Genomic DNA, 19,805 nt, shown 5'->3' with positions numbered 1-19,805 from the left:
GCCAGCAGTAAATGAAGTTTAAAATTTAAAAGTCAATCTCATTCAATATTCTACTTGGAGATTAAGGTAACACCTCACATTTTCTTCAAAATCTGTATGAAGGCGAGAGAATGATTACGGTACACTCTCCATAAAGCTACAGGCATGAATTAGCGTTTCACCATTTGCACAAATCACCAAGTTCAGGCCTTTTTTTCTTTGCTTACGTGTAACGCTTCTGGAAAGAATTGTTTCGTACTTTCATACATACTACAAAACAAATTCCAAACCAAGTGAAATGGTTAGCGACTGCCAGGACTTCCTGGCAACAGGAAAACTATTTTGACTTCAAAAGTTCAAAAAATGCCTAAGGGCATGAGATGGGTTTCATTAGTTCTAAATCACGCCACTGTGGTGGGACATACAACTGCAGAAAATAAAACTGCTGCGTCCTGCCAGCCAATCGGCAGAACAGTATGTAACTTCAAATGCAACGAGGAAAGCCGCAAAGGTTGATAATTAAGAGGGAACTATGAGGAGAAAATTGAGAGGAATGCCCCAAGAAGAGAAATTTGAGAATAATATGCAAGTGAATCCCAGACCTATGCTACAAATCAGCTTTCTTTTTAATAAGCTTCCAAAGAGTAATAGTACTCCTAAAATTCTGAATATTTGTCTTTAATGTCATCAATTTCGTAAAATAAAATTAGAAAATCCAGAATTGCGCAAAAGGTCCATCTTAACTGAGTGATGTTTACCAGAGTCACACTAAACTGTCCCAGCCCATAAAATAACCCCACATTCAGTTAAAACTGCAATTCCCGATCCTTCCTCGACAACTCATTGGCGCATCTGTCTGGTACTGAGAACCCTTTGTTTCTCATTCTTTTCCATATATAGTCTCATCAAGACAAATTAAAGTTAATTCTGAAGAGTACGTGTGTGACGAATAATGACTCAATATTTTTCGGAATATAATTGCTTAAAACAGTGCTGCAGTTTATTTGTGTGTTTACATATGCAATGCAGTTTCAACATTTGAAGATAATGTGGCAGCTGCACCAATTTTAACTGAGTGAGTAAACACTATTAATTTATTTTGGGTCAAACAAAAAAATAGTTGATTCATTACAGACAGGCAAACATTACACTATTTAGGCATTTGCAGCATTAAAAAGTATAATGGTAGCTATTGGCAATTGCCTCTTATTGCACCAGGTATTGAATAGGGGAAACTCTCAAATTGGCTTTATGCCACTGATTAAAACAATTTTATCAGTTACATATGCAATTCTTTTACATCATGTTAGCTGCTGAGAAAAATGAGTGGGATTTCCTTAAATCGAATAGATCCTATTACAGCAGGTAAGTTCGACCTTTGTGTGTCAACATTTTGATTATAATATCACACTTGCATGTTGCACTGAATTGCAGCATTGTACACTTATAGCTTCAGTTAATTTATGCTGAAGAATGTACTATTAAGTTTCAAGCAAACAGATAAAATTACAGTTGAGAGAATATATTTAACCACAAAGCAGGCATTAGATCCTTTTGCTTTATTAAATATTTATCTTTACAGTTGAATAGTGTCAGTAGCTGCTCTTTGCACAGAATGACTGAAGGATACAAGAAGTGTGATAAGAACTAAGAAGCAGTCTCATCCTTCAAAGAAAAGGCTCAATGTCGATTTCGAGTGCAGAGCAGGGCATGGTCAGTTCAAATTTGGTGATAACATCAGGATGAAGAACTCCCAGCTTGCCAATACTCTGACCTTTAGCAAAGATCTCTGCACATCGACCCGGGAAGAAAGTGGAATCTATAAAAGGAAGAAACAGAACAAAAAACATCAGTATTTCTCCACCTTCAATAATCAGTAGATGTAATTCACTTTCCTCACATTGCCCTGCAGCTGGCAACTGATAATGCCTTTAATTAAATCTTCAACAGCTCTAAATGAAAATTTATAATTGTCTTCGGCAGGTCAGAAGTGAGCTACACTTTGATGATGGTGGCCAAATCCTTTTTTTCTCAGAATCCAAATGAGTACTAGTCTTTATCACATTTTCAAGATAATTAACCATCAAAGGCATAAAATACCATCAAAGTTTTCCTCACCAAAAGACCCAAGTGGTGGTTGCAACAATAAGTAATTAAAAGTATACATGGGTCACTTCATGAATTTTTAAAATCCAGCTGTAGTCTTTTGATAGCTCATTTTTATTAGTGTTATTTTCTTCTTTGTTGCCCCTCTTTATACATTAGAATACATCCTTTTGATAGATGATCATGAAGTAGTTAACTCTGAGTAGACATTTGAAGTAGTCATTATCACTGTTTTTCACCAAAACCTTCCTGCACAGAGTATTCTGGCTTTCTATGTTTCTGCTTTAACCTTGCCTTGGATCAGGAGAGATATAAGGTTATTTTTCAGATGCAATACTGTGCTAAGCTGTAACATTTTGACAACTACAATAAACAAAATAGATGTGGGTAAGAATTGAATCACGTGTGATGTTTTGCAATCTGTAGGAAACAGCACAATTACGAAATGTATAATGAAAATATCCTTTATGCTAACATGCTAATTCTTTGTTGGTCAATAAATAGGAATACCCAGGGGTGGCACAGTGGTTAGCACTGCTGCCTCTCGGCTCCGAGAGCCCGGGTTTGATCCTGGCCCCAGGGTCACGTCCGGAGTGTGAAGTTTGCACATTCTCCCAGTGTCTGCATGGGTCTCACCCCACCACGCAAAAAGATGTGCAGGGTAGGTGAATTGGCCATGCTAACTTGTCCCTTAATTGGAAAAAAAGAATTGGGTACTCTAAATTTATTACAAAATAAAAATAAAAAGGAATACCCTCAAATTTGCAGAATTAAAGAATCAGGCATTAAAGATTCATTTTCTATAATAGCATGTGTCCATTCTGCAAAGTGTAATAAGCTACACAGAAATTAAGAAATAAAAGCCAAATAATAGATCTGCCAGGTGTGAATTGGGTGGTTTCTTTAAAAATAATTTTGAATTGATCTATGAATTCACTTGCGATGCAATAACAATTGAAAATAATTCCTCTGGAAGATCCATTAAACAAAAGAAATCTGTGACTGGACAACACATTTTGTTAAAATTCAAGTAGGGGATTTTTCCATCAATCCACATAGGATCAAGAAAACAAATAATTTCTTGTATTTTCAGATTTCACACATAATTGTAAAGCTTTACTTTTCTCAGTGCAACACTGTGGTACTTCCACTTCATACTTCTTTGCCAAATAGTTTTGAAAAATTCGACTGGTACAGAGAGGGAACAATTTTGTGCTCCCCTAACCTCCTATACAACCCATGGGTCTGCAGGCAGAAGGCCTGTAAAATTCCCGGGTGGCTTTCTCACCACTCTCCCCTCCCACCTATCTGCAAACTTACGGGGCAGGTGAGAAGTTGGCTCCTTCCGCTCGGCCAGAATTCTTTCGCTGGAGAGAGGAGTTCATGGACCGGGTGGGGAAACCCAGTGGATCACCCTGTTTGCGTTGAGGGCGGGAAAGTGAGGAACGAGTTACTGGTGCCCTTTTGAGATTGGCAATTCCCCCTCCCACTATGGTCTGCCCCCTCTGCCCCCACCCCACCCTAAGATCTGTCCACCCAATGTGTTCCCCCCTGCATGGTCTTGCCATCATGACCCCTCCACCACCACCACCCACATCCCAGGCTGCCCTGCCGCAAGACTCCATACCTACTCGATCCTGTGAGCTTGAGCACTTTGACTGGTGAGACTGCCTGTAGTCCCAAGCTGTGGACACCACTTCCGGTAGTGCTGCTGGGACTGCAGAGTTGTCGGCCAGTGAGATGACAACAGCTTTCTGAGGCGGGATCACCTCCTGGGTGAAGGCAGAAATCTTACCTCCAGCTAATTAATGCTCCTCAGTGTCTTAAATGTTCCAGGACAGCCAGCATCGATAGCGATATGCTTCCCAGACTCTTCAGGTGGCAGGACACGAAGCCCTGTCAGCCGAAAATATCTGTCCTACACTAGAAACTAAAGCAATGGCGCAAGATTGCAATGGAGAGCCATTAATCAAGCCTGTTGTTAGTTAGACGTGTCCTTGCTTGTTTGATGTAGAGGGCATCTGGAATCTGAGTGAACAGGCCAAGGACCTTTGCATCTCCTTGACCAATCAGACACAAGTTCCAAACAAGGAAATATTGGCTGGAATTCTCCAGCCGTTCGCTGCTGGCAGGATTCTCTGGCCCCATTGGCAGCGCACCCCCACCTGCGTGTTTCCCAGCAGCGTGGGATGACTGCAATGGGAAATCCCATTGATAGTGGAGGGAGCAAAGAATACCCCCATCCGCTAATGGCGTGCTGCATCCCGCCACGGAGAAAGATTGGGCTAGGAGGCCTGAGAATCCCCGCCCAGAATTTAGAATGGTGAATTCAACATCAAATCAGGTACAGAAAGAGAAATAAATGGAGGAAAATTATGGAAGAAGAAAAAATGACAGAAAGGAAAAAAATAGCACCCACGCCATTTGTTGACTGAGCAAGCTTGACACCACAGTAGGGTGCATCAAAGCTACCCCGCAAGATGATGGCTACACTGATCAGTTCATTGTTCGCTGTGTATCGCACATATGCATGAATGGGTTCACTGCTGCTGTGATGCCAGGCACATGCTTCATACATCCCAATGACGGTGGCTCATATCAAACCGCACGTCCCTTGCGTTGTTCACAATGGGCAGCCTACTGAACCAATCTGTGCTTGCAAAACGGAGAACATAATGTCTAATGTTATGTTTGATTCTGCAATTGGACAGGACTTGCTAAACAATCCCGATTATAATAACAATTGTACTGACAACCAATTCAAGATCATCTGTCGGACCTTCAGTGTGGTTCATGCATATTGCTAGAAGTTCCATATATTCATACACAGAGACCTGTCCTCTCCAGGCAAAAGGAACATCTCCAGGTTTGAGCATCTTTGAATATAAGTAAAGTATGGGGAACAATAGTTCCCTGTTGCAAAGCCTCAACCAATCACATGCTGACCTGCCAATCACCCCTTTCTAATGCAGTATAAATTGTTGCTACCTTCCATATTTGGCATTCTTGCATTTATCTGATGAGTGTGAGATGAAAAGCTTCACCAGCATGTCTCTTTTTCAGCAATACTCAAGTTCAGTACTACCAAGAGACTAAAGAAAAACAAATGCTACAAAAAAGTTTCCAACTATTAAAGCCTGAAGGAATGAGGCCCCAGGGCTGTAATAATTAATTTCCAGTGTTTAAGAGGTTCATGGAATTTATGATCATAGATCATAGATTTTACAGTGCAGGAGGCCATTCGGCCCAACGAGCCTGCACCAGCCCTTGGAAAGAGCTACCCTACTTAAGCCCACGCCTCCAACCTATCCCTGTAACCCAGTAAGAGGACACTAAGGGGCAATTTAACATGGCCAATCCACCTAACCTGCACATCTTTGGACTGTGGGAGGAAACCGGAGCACCCGGGAGGAAACCCACGCAGACACAGGGAGAAAGTGCAAATTCCACACAGTCACCTGAGGCCGGAATTGAACTCGGGTCCCTGGAGTTGTGAGGCAGCAGCGCTACCCACTGTGCCACCGTGACATCCTTGTTGACTGACATTAGCTACATTTATCCATCCTTTAGCTGAACTAAGAATTGAATTGATCTAACTTTGTGGCAAATTTACTTCATATCTACCACACAAAACAGGAGCTTCACACCACTCAATACATTTTTGAAGAAGTTAGTCAGACAGCGAGATGATGCCTCCGGAAAGAAAGCCCTCTCCTAAAGTTGTTGTGGCATTTGCACATTAATAACAGCAAGTGCTGTTAGCGCCTCTGTTATTTTCACAACTATTTTTGGGACAATGCTGTTATTCAATATTTATTCAACATTTAGTCAAATGGAATATTTGACAGAGTGTGATGTAAAGTGCCATCTTTTGAGCATGCTTTTCTAACAAAAAAGGAAAAGTAGAAAAAAACAGAGTAACCGCCCACCTAAGTAGGATATGATTATAACTGCAACTGAACAAGTTCTATGAAAGAATCAACAGCGATTTATCTGTCTAAGCTGATCTAATGAGGTGAAACTAGTCTCCCTTCTCCTCTCCAAAGAACATAAAAATAACTCATGGCGTGAGGGGTCAAAATTAGATGAATTCCCTTTCCCTTATTTAAGACCTTGCAGTATTTATAAAACATTCAGATTGTTCTGATATGCATCGGTTTTCTAGGCTGGGTGTTCACTGAGTTCTGGAAGAATAGTCAAGTGTTCGTGATAGTACAATGCTAATTACCCAATATTGCATTGATTCTGATAAAACGTTGTGTATTAGATTCACTTCTTATACAGTCGTTAAGAAATCCATGCACAAAAATGCATGTGTTTATCCCACAGTCGGAGATTGAGCGGAGGATAAAATTAACACTACCAACTTGGTAGCATGTGAAACATCAATAGAGGCAATGGAGATAATCAAATTAATCTCCTTGCTTGAAATGGTTTGGGATTTTTTTTAAACAAAATCAAATTTTCAACATTTTTACAAGAAATAAACACAATCCTAATGCCACCCCCCCCCCCCCTCCCCCATCCATTGATGGCAACCAGATCCCCAAAGTCTAAAATAAGTGAACCCCATCTCTTGTGGAACCCCTCATCTGCTCCTCTTAGAGCAAATTTCGCCTTCTCCAAGTACAGGAGCTCCATTAGATCCACAGCCACACCAAGGCACAGGGGGAGAAGCTGACCTTCACCCCAACAGGACCCTCCTGCGAGCGATCAATGAGGCGAAGGCTGAGACATCTGCCCCCGCACCCGTCTTCAACTCCAGCAGGTCTGACACCCCAAATATCGCCTCCAGGACACCCGGCTCCAAATCCACATATAGAACCTCAGACATGGTGCTGAAAAACGACCCCCAAAATTTCTCCAACTTTGGGCAGGGTCAGAACATATGGATATGATTGGCTGGGCCCCTCTCACATTGCTCGCAGCTATCCTCTACCGGTTTGGGATTTTTCTTAATGTTTTATTTGAATTCCTCAGAAAAAGGTTCTTCACCAGCTAGCAGTCTTCTTTGTCCAAGAGGGTAAGAGTTTCAGCAGCAGCCATCTCTAACCACTATTAACATTTTTTCTACACTCATTGAGAGAGATTTTCAGTAAACCCAGCTGGCTCCATTCGATGCACCTTCAGGGAGAGAATCCCTGGCGTGGTGGAGCATTCCACTTAATAACCTGGTTAAGAATAAAGCACATCAACGGTGAGACAGACTCAACTGCTAGACAGCCCATCAGACCTGGATTATTTGGTTGAGAGCTGGGCACGGAGCCAGTCTATAGACTGGACAGTTTTTCAAAGTGACTTACAGAACATATCCCCCCAGGTTCTCTCCCCTTTCCCATTTTCACTTAAAACAAGCAGAGGGTAGTTTTCACCACCACTTGGGTGGTAAACTGGCAGAATGGATCAGCCATCCACTATAGAGCCCATCTGATTTTCATTTCCATTGAAATCAATTGCTGCAGGTCTCTCTAATAGAAGGCAGACAAACTGATCAGATATATGACTTCCCAGAATGTACTGCATCCTCTCCCATCTCTAACTCATCCAGAAAAGAATTGTTTACCACTAGATAGAACCAATAAGTTATCTTCACTGTGGTGGTACTTCACACTTGGCTTGCGGTGAACACACTTTAATACTATTTAATAGCAAAATCTCACACGGGTCATCCATGAAACCCAAAACCACCAATCGTTTAAGGAATGATAACACATGTGTACACCACCACTGGGTTCAAGCAGCTTTTACATGTATAAATCCTTCTGTAAATGACAGGAAACAACATTTTTCCCACTAATATTCTAGTTTGACAGAGAACAATAGACAGGTTGCACATTACACCAAGTGGGTGAAACAGTGCTATGTCCTTTGCAACTTATGAAACAAACAAATAAAGCCTGGGTTTATTCCAGGTGCTAGGCACTTTCAAGGACATTTATAGTTTGATAAAATGGCATCATGCCCATTTATTCTTTGTGTTTCTGTTTAGGATGCAGCAAAGTGAAAGTTTACATAATAATAGTTCAAACCATTGGCACATATTATTACCTACAGCAGGAGGTAATAAAATGGAGCACCTACACCCGGGTTAGAAAAAAGCACTGAAAGCTTCTATAATAGTACGGGTATATTTTTTAACATATAAAAAACACATGAAAGGAACAACCTACATCTTGTATAAGCAGCTTAAAATTAACAATCAGTTCAATTCTTCGCCCTATCCAAGTATTTATTAAAAGCCTTGCACAGGAAGACACCAGAAGCTGCTTTAAAAAGCTGCAGTGTCTAAACTGCACAGGTGGAAAGCCTCTCAGGTGGCTTAATCCTTTTAGGTTAAGCACTAACTCTATGCTCCACCACATCAAAGAACGCAACTAACAAAGATGCCAAATGACAGATCAGACACTGAATCCATCAGATGAAAACCTGTGTACGTATGCCTGAAGCAACTTCTCCTGCCATTGCTAAATCTGGATAAATAGTGACGTCAACTGTAGGTATGCAGTTTTCAACTATTAAACTATATTGGCACGTATCAACTTAACTTGTCTCCACTGCCACCACTACCCCAACCCTACCCCACACTCCCTCCCCAACCCTGCCACACTCTCCCAACCATTTTTCTATATCAGACTGCATCAAATTTCCAAATTTGGACCATTTGTCCTAAGCAGTCATTGCTGGCACTTCTTTTCTCCTTACATGCTACGAATGTCAAAGTGACAACGTATCCACTAAATTGCTAGCTTTCTTGGAAAAAGCTTCATTTCGGTTTGAGAGAGAAGGGGGACTAACTGCAGTGCACAGTGAATAAAAGAAGAAAATCTCATGTTCTAAATTTGTGCTAAATGCACCATGCAATATCGCATTTTACAGCTGGTTTCTATTTATACTTATCGTAAATACACACCTTAATATTTGAACTGAAACGTCTTCATTCCATCAATTATACTTCTGTGAAAAAACTCAAGTGTTGTGTTTAAATAACACACTCTCTGCAGGCCACACTACTCTGCTTTCACTCTGCTTTTCAATTGAATACATATTTATTTTTACAAGTTCAAAGCTCAGCTATCATATACCATCAATATTGATATAATTTCCACTTCTTTAAAATGGGGAGATCATGTCACCTTCCAATTACTAGAACATTTTTTTTTAAACAAGAATATTCACGTATTCTAAACCCACATTCCATTTTGTTTAAGTAGCACTCACACTGCCTACAGCAGGAGTCCATTTGGCCCATTGAGTCTGCACCGACCCTCTGAAAGAGCACCCTACCTAGGCTCACAGCCCCCACCCTACCCCCGTAATCCCACCTAACCTGCACATCCTTGAACATTAAGGGGCACATTAAGGGGCAAATCTAGCAGGGCCAATCCATCTAACCTGCACATCTTTGGACTGTGGGAGGAAACCGGAGAACCCAGAGGAAACGCACACAGTCATCCAAGGCAGGAATTGAACCCGGGTCCCTGACTCTGTGAGGAAGCAGTGCTAACCACCGTGCCACCTTTATTAACTGCAGGATGTTAACCACAAAATAATAGTGTACCATTAAAGACTGTTGAAAACTCTATCTCATTTGTTAGAAACATTTTTAGCAAATGGTACAAACAAAATATATTCATTTAGTATTGCTTCACCATGTCTACTTTTTCAAGGTCTGTACTACCAAATGACTATATATTAATTTGTCTGCAATTATAATGGAATAATAAGACCATAAGAAATAGGAGTAGGCTATTCTGCCTGCTCTGCCATTCAAAATGATCATTGCTCATCTTCCATATCAACTCCATCCTCTTGCCGTATCCCACTACCCCTTAATTATCTTAGTATCCATAGATCTTATCTTTTACTGCCTTAAATATACTCAAAGATCGAGCACCAATAACACTCTCAGGTGGAGAATTCTAAAGATCCACAACCTTTTAAGTGAAGAATCTTTGCCAATCCCTTACTCTAAGACTGTAACCCCAACTTCCAGAGTACCCCAGCCCCCAAGCAAGGGGAAACATCTGCTGTATAAAGCCTCTTAAGAATTTGATATGCTTCCAGTGAAAGCAGCTGTAAATCTTCTGAACTCTAGGAAACAGATGCTTATGCTTGTTCAAATCTCTCCTCACAGAACAATCCCATCATTCCAGAATCCATCTAGTGACCTTCTTTATTTAAAAAAAATTAATTTACGGGATATGGGCGTCGCTGGTTGGGTCAGCATTTATTGCCCATCCTTAGTTGCCCTTGAGAAGGCGGTGGTGAGTTCCCTTCTTGAACCCCTGCAGTCCTTGAGGTGTAGGTACACCCATTATGATGTTACGATGTGGAGATGACGGCGTTGGACTGGGGTGAGCACAGTAAGAAGTCTTACAACACCAGGTTAAAGTCCAACAGGTTTGCTTGGAATCACTAGCTTTCGGAGCGCAGCTCCTTCCTCGGGTGAGTCACCTGATGAAGGAACCGCACTCCGAAAGCTAGTGATTCCAAACAAACCTGTTGGACTTTAACCTGGTGTTGTAAGACTTCTTACTATGCTGTTAGGGAGAGAGTTCCAGGATGTTGCCCCAGTGACAGTGAAGGAGTGGTGATATATTGCCAAGTCAGTGCTGAGTGACTTGGAGGGGACCTTGGGATTCCCAGGTATCTGTTGTATTTGTCCTTTTAGATGGTAGTGGACATGGGTTTGGAAGGTTCTGTCTGAGGCCACTTCGTGAGTTACAGCAGTGCATCCTGTTGATGGTACACACGGCTGCCACGGTTTGTCGATGATCGAGGGTTTGAATGTTTGTGGAAGGGGGAGCAATCAAGCTGGCTGCTTTGTCCTGGATAGTGTTGAGCTTCTTGAGTGTTGTTGGAGCTGCACTCATCCAGGCAAAGGGAGAGTATCCCATTACACTCCTGACTTGTCCCTTGTAGACAGGCTTTGGTGGGGCCAGGTGGTGAGTTACTCGCCGTAGGATTCCTAGTCTTTGAACTGCCCTAGTAGCCACAGCATTAATATGGCTAGTCCAGTTCAGTTTCTGATCAATGGTAAGCCCCAGGGTGTTGATTGTGGCGAATTCAGCGATGGTAATGCCATTGAATGTCATGGGGTGGTGGTTAGATCCTCTCTTGTAGATGGTCATTGCCTGGCACTTGTGTGGCGCGAATGTAACTTGCCACTTGTCAGCCCAAGCCTGGATGTTGTCCAGGTCTTGCTGCATTTGGACATGGACTGCTTCATTATCTGAGGAGTCATGAATGGTGCTGAACATTGTGTAGTCATCCGCAAACATCCCTACTTCTGACCTTATGATGGAAGGGAGGTCATTGATGATCTAGGACACTAGGACCTAGTTGGGCTAGGACACTACTTTGAGGAACTCCTGCAGTGATGTCCTGGAGTCGAGATGATTGATCTCCAACAACCACAACCATCTTACTTTGTGCCAGGTATGACTCCAGCCAGCGGAGAGTTCCCTCCTCCCCCCCGATTCCCATTGACTCCAGTTTAGCTACGGCTCCTTGATGCCATACTTGGTCAAATGCTGCCTTGATGTCAAGGGCAGTCACTCTCAAGTCACCTCTGGCATTCAGCTCTTTTTTCCATGTTTGAACCAAAGCTGTAATGAGGTCAGGAGCTTAGTGACCCTGGCGGAACCTAAATTGAGCGTCCGTGAGCAGGTTATTGCTAAGTAAGTGCACTGTTGATGACTCCTTCCATCACTTTGCGGATTATGGAGAGTAGAATGATAGAGCGGTAATTGGCTGGGTTGGATTTGTCCTTTTTCTTGTGTACAGGACACACCTGGGCAATTTTCCACATTTCCGGGTAGATGCCGGTGTTGTAGCTGTACTAGAACAGCTTGGCTAGGGGTGCGGCAAGTTCTAGAGCACAAGTCTTCAGTACTATTGCTGGGTCCATAGCCTTTGCCCCCCTCCCAAGGCAAGTATATTCTTCCTTAGGTCTGGAAACCAAAACTGTGCTTATAATCTCACCACGGCCTGAAACAATTGTAGTGATATTTCTTCTGCAATACCATTGTAATAAATGCTAACATATGATTTGTTTTCCTAATTGTTTCCGGTATTTGCCTATTAGCTCTGTGATTCATGCACAAGGACATTGAAGTCCCCATCACAAGCAACATTTCCCAATCTCTCACCATTTAAATAAAAATCCTGCTTGACTATTTTTCCTTCCAACATGGATAACTTCACTTTTCCAGACTTAACGTTCAATCTGGCGTGCTCTCGCCCACTCACTTAACCTACCCATGTTCCTTTGCAGCTTCTTCGTGCCCACTTCAAGCTTACTTTGTATTGTCAGAAAACACAGACACATTATATTCTGTTCCATCATCAACTGATATAGGTTGCAAATACTGGAGCTAATTTCTGTAGTACTCCACTGGTTACAACCTGCGAAGCAATGTTAATTCCCATTCTCTGTTTTCTACCCATTAATTAATCCTCAATCAATATATTATCCCAAATCCCATGAATCCTAATTTTGTGTAATAATCCCTTGTGTGGCACCTTAATGAATGTTTTTTTGAAAATGCGAAACAATACATCCATTAGTTCCCCCTCATCACCCTACTAATTACATCCTCAAAAAAACTAATAGATCTGTCAAACATAATTTCTCTTTCATAAATCTGTGTTGACTCTGCCTAATCAGATTTTCCAACTCTCCTCTTATCGAGTCTCAAATATTAGATTCTAACATTTTTCCTACTACCAATGTCAGGCTAACATAATTTCCTGTTTTCTCTGTCCTTTCTTGAACAGCAGTTACATTTTCTACTTTCTGAGCCATGGAAACTGTTCTAGAATCTACGGACTTCGGGAAGGCCAAAACCATTGTGCCCACTATCGCTGTACTCTATTAAAACACTAAAATGCAGGTGATTGGGTTCAGAGGATTTCTAGATCTTGTATTGATTGTATAACCATTCCTGACATAATGGAATTTGGATTGGTATAATGATTTTTATCTTTAGATCTTAGAAACGCAGTTATCTGAAATTGATTGTGCTATGTCAGATTTTAAAAACAATAGGTGGGGATTTTCTGGTCACTCCTGCCCCAGGAATGGAAATTCCAGCCCGAGGTTAGTGGACCTTTCAATGGTCCATGAAATTGTCCGTCCCGCCCTTGCCATTCCGCAGTGGGCAGGACCAAAAATTTACCTCAGTATATCTAAAATATTTTGTGTAAAGTTCGGCTTTCATTGTTTTTTGTTTGATTAGAAAGGGAGCAAGAATGAGAATGAAGTCACTGATGTTACTACTGATCAATGGATTGTAGTTGCTATTCATCAATAGATTGAAGAGATGTTCATATTAGGTGGATTGGCCATGCTAAATTGACCCTTAGTGTCCAAAGGTTAGGTGGGATTACAAGGATAGGGGTACAGCCTAGATAGGGTGCACCTTTGGAGGGTCTGTGCAGACTCAATGGGCCGAATGGCCTCCTTCTGCACTGTAGGAATTCTATGAAGTGTGTTAGAATTTGAAAATTTTAGTTCCATCACTCTGAATTGTTTCTTAGGGCAATTTTGCAAAGAAAAATTACTGTAGGAAAGATCAACGGTCTTGCACTTTGTGTAATCAAAATGTCAAAAAAATTTTAAAAGGGCAGAGAAACGATACAAGCTCAATTCAAGATATGATCAATGCAAGTGGTGATTTGTCACAAAATATATTAAATCTCATAATTTTAGTTAAAATTAATCCCCAATGTTCAATAGAGCCCCATACCTAATAATAAAAAAAACATTACATATTATGCGTGTTAACTCTGTAATGTTGAATATATTATCCTTACAGAAAAGGTAACATATTTAGAAAAGCCATCAATTGCCCCATTCTATCTCTCTTTTGCTCCCTCTTAACAGTTATATGCCCCAGAACTTTACTTGGAAAGAAACCCAAGATTAAAAAAACCAATGTGAATCATCAAGGCCAACATTTTCCACATTGGCCACAGGCACTGAAAGGGACACAAACTGCATTAGTTTTGCAAAGTGAAATTTTTCTCACAAGTTTCCATACAAACTTATTTTCATATTACTGAAAGTAAAGTCTTTCGTGAACTGAGGTACTCCAGCAGAAAATCGGAAGATATATTTTTTTTAATGTTTGCATCAGAAAATATTCCTTGATATATTTAAGAGTGGTAACTCGGTGTAGTTTGATCAAGACACATGAAAATAGGTTCATGACAAAAAAAATAATTATTTTTAATCCGTATGTCTGGTCTGGCCTATTTCAGATAATTGAAAAGGATTTTGAAAATCTATACAAAATGGTTTACGAGTGGCATTGGTCTAGTCAGTTTCTTAACAAATTGTAAAAATTAAAAGCTTTTAAAACATGCATATCAAGCCCTTGCTGTTAAAAAGTGCTTAATTTTAAGAGCCTCCTGGAAGTATTACAAATGGATGCAATTAGCAGAAACACACAATATTCAATTTAATACAATTTTGTGCACTGGACCAACTTCTAGTACAACATTTTTAAACTAGTGCAAAAGATCACAAAGCTCAATTTGCACTGGACGTAACAGTCGCTCATAATTCCTCGATTTTATTGTGTAATTTGGTCAATTTTGGATGAAACGTGCCCTATTGGAAACTCTAGCCCAAGTAACTACTTCCAAGAATGTAACTAAAAAATGATTGTGTTACCGTGTACACTGCGGCAATCCACTCAAGGTTCATATTATGTCAATAAACTGCTTGAGGTATTTTTTTTTAAATCAATTGCCATGTCCTGAAGTCTCAACAATTTTTGAATTGTCTCACTATTCTGAATAATTGACAATTACCAATTACCCCCTGAGCAAAACAGACAGCCAACCCATCAGCTGTATGGGCGTGCTCCAGCACAACCAGCGCCATCTTTTTGGCTGAGACAAGTGTGTGTGGGGAGTGTAATGTGTATGTGCGGCTGCAGCTGGTCAGCCTCCTGAGTGTCAATCACAGACCTGGCGAATCCCGCACCATTTTTCATTGGAATCGATTGTGTACCATGCAGCACCAGTGCTAGCCCCTTAATGGCAGCGGAATCGGAGCAGTTTTGGCGCCAGTTTTTCTTTCGTGGCAGTCCACGGAATTTGCGTTGGCATCAACACTTAGTCTCAGAAACGGAGAATCCCGCCCATTGGTTTCCATAAACAATTCACTAAAAATGAAGGAATGATCTTCCTTATAATACTCTTGTTCTGGTCAAAATATCTTAAGACAATCCATTTCATCACTTGTTATGATTTAGCAACACCCCATGGCACTAATAACCTAGATTATGTACTCTGAAGGAAAATCTCAGTGATATTGCACAGTGAATGCTAATTATATACTAACACTATTACACCTCTCCATTCTACATATAATGGACTAACCCTCCTCCCTGGAGATGGTAACTAGACCAGACGTCTGACTCATGCACTGTCTGTTTTGCTACGCCTGTTTGCTAATGCTGCTCTTCCGTATCCAAGCTTTAACAGGATCACCAAATCTCCTGATGATACAGATTGCTCAGAATGGCCACCTACAGCATCTCTGTTCCATTTTGTGTAGCCTGAGTGAGGATCATTTTTCACATACAATTTCCAGAAAGGCAAATTGCACTCAACAATTTCATCCCTATTTCCAGTCATCTATCCCCGTGCACAGGTGTTTCACAGATGGCTGTAGAAGGTCAGAACCTAGTGGCATTATGAGAAAATGTATTTCACAAGTGCAAAAAAAATGAAAGCTTGTATTGTTCTGCAGGTGAGATAACAAGTCATGGCATACAGAAGGTTAATTAAAGGCTGCACCATCTTTAGGGGAGCCTTCAATTAAATAAAGGAGTTTACTCAATCTAGAGGTGATTGCAGCAAATCATTTTTGCACAATACTGCATGACAAACAGTAGAATGTTTAACTATGGTGGAAAATCCACTACGACACAATTACATTTCTTCATGCATTGGAAACAGATGTATTAGACCTATACAGATCTGTTATGAGTATACCACCCATTTGTACAATCTATTTATTGTATCACTGAAACTTGCAGCATAGAAAGATGTCATCCAGCCTGTCATGCCCTTGCTGGCTCTATGAAAGAGCAGTCGTGCTTGGTCCCGCACCCCTGCCTTTTGTCTGCAATCCTGGAAGTTCATCATTAACTACCCATCCAACCCATTTTTTAAGATTATGACCATCTTGTCAGATGCAGCGTTTCAGCTCTGAGTGAAAGGAATTTCTCTCCATCTGCTCTCAAATCAATAATTTTAAATTTGGTTTGGTTATTGACCCGCTCTCAAAAAGGAATAGTTTTTCTCTATCTACTCTTATCACTCCCCCTCAACATTGTGAAAATGTCTGCTCAATTACCTTCAATTTTCTCCGTTCCAGGGATAGCAGTCATAACTTTACCTACCACTCCTCATAACTGAGGTCCCTCATCCCTGGTAACATCCTGGATAAACCTTTCTAAGGCGTTTCCATTTTTCCTGATTTTCTCAAGTACAATCTGAATGCTGCAATAGTAATCATCTAGAACAGTGTCTTCAATTCCTCCGGTTTCTTGTTCAAATTTCACTTCTGTTATTCACCCAATGTGACAATGTATTCTAGTTTGGACGGAGATCGCCCTGTGAATTATATATATATCCCCAAAAGATGATTAGGTTGTCAGTAATATTCCTCAGTAAATACAAATGAAACGTTTGCTGTGAGTTGGTAGCGTATGAATGGCAAATAAACTGCCTGAAATTCCTCTAGAATTTATCAAGACAGTATCAGACACGTTATCAGGTATGTATTTGTGTTTTTGGAAAACAAGGTAACTTACTATACAGAACAACTAGGACTTTTTAAGATTCACTAGGTTAATCCCAGAGCTGAAGGGGTTGGATTACGAGGAGAGGTTGAGTAGACTGGGACTGTACTCGTTGGAATTTAGAAGGATGAGGGGGAATCTTATAGAAACATATAAGATTATGAAGGGAATAGATAGGATAGATGCGGGCAGGTTGTTTCCACTGGCGGGTGAAAGCAGAACTAGGGGGCATAGCCTCAAAATAAGGGGAAGTAGATTTAGGACTGAGTTTAGGAGGAACTTCTTCACCCAAAGGTTTGTGAATCTATGGAATTCCTTGCCCAGTGAAGCAGTAGAGGCTCCTTCATTAAATGTTTTTAAGATAAAGATAGATAGTTTTTTGAAGAATAAAGGGATTAAGGGTTATGGTGTTCGGGCCGGAAAGTGGAGCTGAGTCCACAAAAGATCAGCCATGATCTCATTGAATGGCGGAGCAGGCTCGAGGGGCCAGATGGCCTACTCCTACTCCTAGTTCTTATGTTCTTATAAGTTTACTCACCTCACTAATCCATCAAATGTAGTACCTGTATAATGAACAAATTTAGAAGAATGTATATGTAGTTAGTTATAGAATGGCCTACTCTTAAATCACTTGGTTGGTAAATTTGCAGCAGAACTGAGTCAACATACAATGATGGTCCTCAGTTTAATCTCTGGCTTGTGTGTCGAATTAACCAAACTCAAAAAGAATTCATTGCTTGTAAAAATGCTTTGAGATCAGTGAATATGAAAAGCACCATGTAAAAGCAAGTTTGCTCTTTCTTTCTTCCCACAAAAAGTAGTCAGCGAAAGTATCAGACACGTTATCAGGTATGTATTTGTGTTTTTGGAAAACAAGGTAACTTACTATACAGAACAACTAGGACTTTTAAAGAGCTGTGATCTAGGGCAGCATGGTGGCACAGTGGTTAGCATTGCTGCCTACTGCACTGAGGACCCGGGTTCGAATCCCGGCCCTGGGTCACTGTCAGTGTGGAGTTTGCACGTTCTCCCTGTGCCTGCGTGGGTTTCACCCCCACAACCCAAAGATGTGCAACTCAGGTGGATTGGCCATGCTAAATTGCCCCTTAATTGGAAAAAATAATTGGGTACTCTAAATTTATAAACAAAAAAAACAAACAAAAAAAAGAGCTGTGATCTAATTCCTTATCTGAGCTGGACAATGAAAGAAAATTAAAATCTTAATGGACCCAAGTGTGTTAGCCTGAAAACCTGTGTTACAGAGCACGACACTGCCAGATTTTCATCTAGCCCCTCACTTTCTGAAAATGGTCCACATTGCTCTGTGACCACGTTATTTTAGCACTGTCGCTGAAAAGGAACTTTGTAGTTGAACAAGTCGGCTTCTTTCAACATCTCAGAACTGAGAAGAATAAACATATTAGCTTGCATTTATACAGCATGTTATGACATCATCACAACATCTTTAATGGATGTTGCACACCATTTCTAGCTAGCTGCTATAGGCGCAAACAAATACAATGGTAGCCTGTTGCCGCTCTGACCCCTTTCTGCGCTTTACGCCAGCATTTCAACATATTCATACCATGTGATGATCACAAAACTTTCATCTTTATTCAATTTGTTATGTGACTACTTTATGAAAATATGAACACTCTTTTCGGTCCATGTCATGTGATTCATGTATGTGTTCCTGCATTCATATAAAATGGGACAATCAGCAGAGCATATTTCAAAAACAGCAAATATCATTTAGGTTTTCAATAAATAGGCACCCGTGTCCTCATCATTGCCTGCTTGGCAGTTTGTTGACCAACAGTGTTCTCCACCACTGTCATTCCACATTCTTCTGGTTCAAGTTTACTGAAACTACAGGACTGAGAGGTTTAAACATATATTAACAGAGCTACTTGTTGGCCAATTTATATTACTTCAATCAACATACTGCAGATGGGGAATGTGTAAGAATCAGTATTCAAAATAAAGAAACCATCAAGTTCTCTTCGGAGCAACTAGTTCATCAGTCATAGACGCGTTGGACACCCTGCATCACTGCAAAATCGTCTATTAGCTGCATGGCATTTCTGATTATGTAATAAATTTCCATAAATGTAACAATAGTTTTATTTTTGTGTACGTTTTAAAATAACTGCAGTGTACCTCCAGAGGGTACTTCTTAAGTTAATTTTTGGGAATCTGCTCAAAGACTAAAAATGCTGACACATTTGAATGAATGCACTATTCCACAACCAAACTTGCTAACACCAAATCATTTTCAAAACATTAAGCAGAGCACAAATTGAGTAGTTTTAGGATTACATACAGTTGTTTGCTGGTGGTGGAAAGACAATCTCTTGAGATTACAGACTGTGTCTGATCAACATCCTTCAGTCTCCTAACACATTAAGAGCAAACCTAATCTGCTATCGAAAGAATTGATTTGCATTTATTGATGAAGCAGATTGCAATACAATAGGAAGTTTTTGAATGTGATTAAGGTCAAATGGAAAAATGCCATTTTAAAACTTTCCACAGCTTATAATAAGATGTCTGAATCTAGTTCCCCCAACTGTTCCTGTGCTAAATTTCCATTGTAATATGTTTTATGCAACAATTATGCAAATATGTATAACTGACAAAAAATAATTCCATTGAAATATATAATCCAGCATTTACATCACAGCTCAAAACACACACTGAACATCATTCATAAAACGTTATGAACATTTAAACCAGTCTGCTGTCTCTGTTAATAGGAATTTAGCAGAGTATTCAAAAATGAAGTGAACTGGGTTATCAATTTCACATGGACAGAGGATATAGGTTCAGCAAGTGTCAGCACTACTGCCTCCAAGTCAGATTATTCCAGGTTCAAGCCCTGATGCAGGATTTCAGCAC

The 19,805-nt window shown here is 40.5% G+C and overlaps 1 protein-coding gene across 1 annotated transcript in view; it reads right to left on the bottom strand.

Annotated features, from left to right (window-relative positions):
* Positions 1-952: 952 nt before the first annotated feature.
* The window catches only part of farsb (phenylalanyl-tRNA synthetase subunit beta), an 89,574-nt gene continuing 70,721 nt past the window's right edge, over positions 953-19,805 (bottom strand). Inside the window, exon 17 of the mRNA XM_072474535.1 lies at positions 953-1,798. Within this exon, the coding sequence (XP_072330636.1) occupies positions 1,647-1,798 (152 nt within the window). The 3' untranslated portion in view covers positions 953-1,646. The remainder of the gene's footprint in view (positions 1,799-19,805) is intronic.

This window comes from Scyliorhinus torazame, chromosome 14, assembly GCF_047496885.1.
Source record: "Scyliorhinus torazame isolate Kashiwa2021f chromosome 14, sScyTor2.1, whole genome shotgun sequence".
Taxonomy (NCBI): domain Eukaryota; kingdom Metazoa; phylum Chordata; class Chondrichthyes; order Carcharhiniformes; family Scyliorhinidae; genus Scyliorhinus; species Scyliorhinus torazame.
The sequence above is the reverse complement of the archived record's forward strand: the minus strand, read 5'-3'. Positions and strand labels throughout refer to the sequence as shown.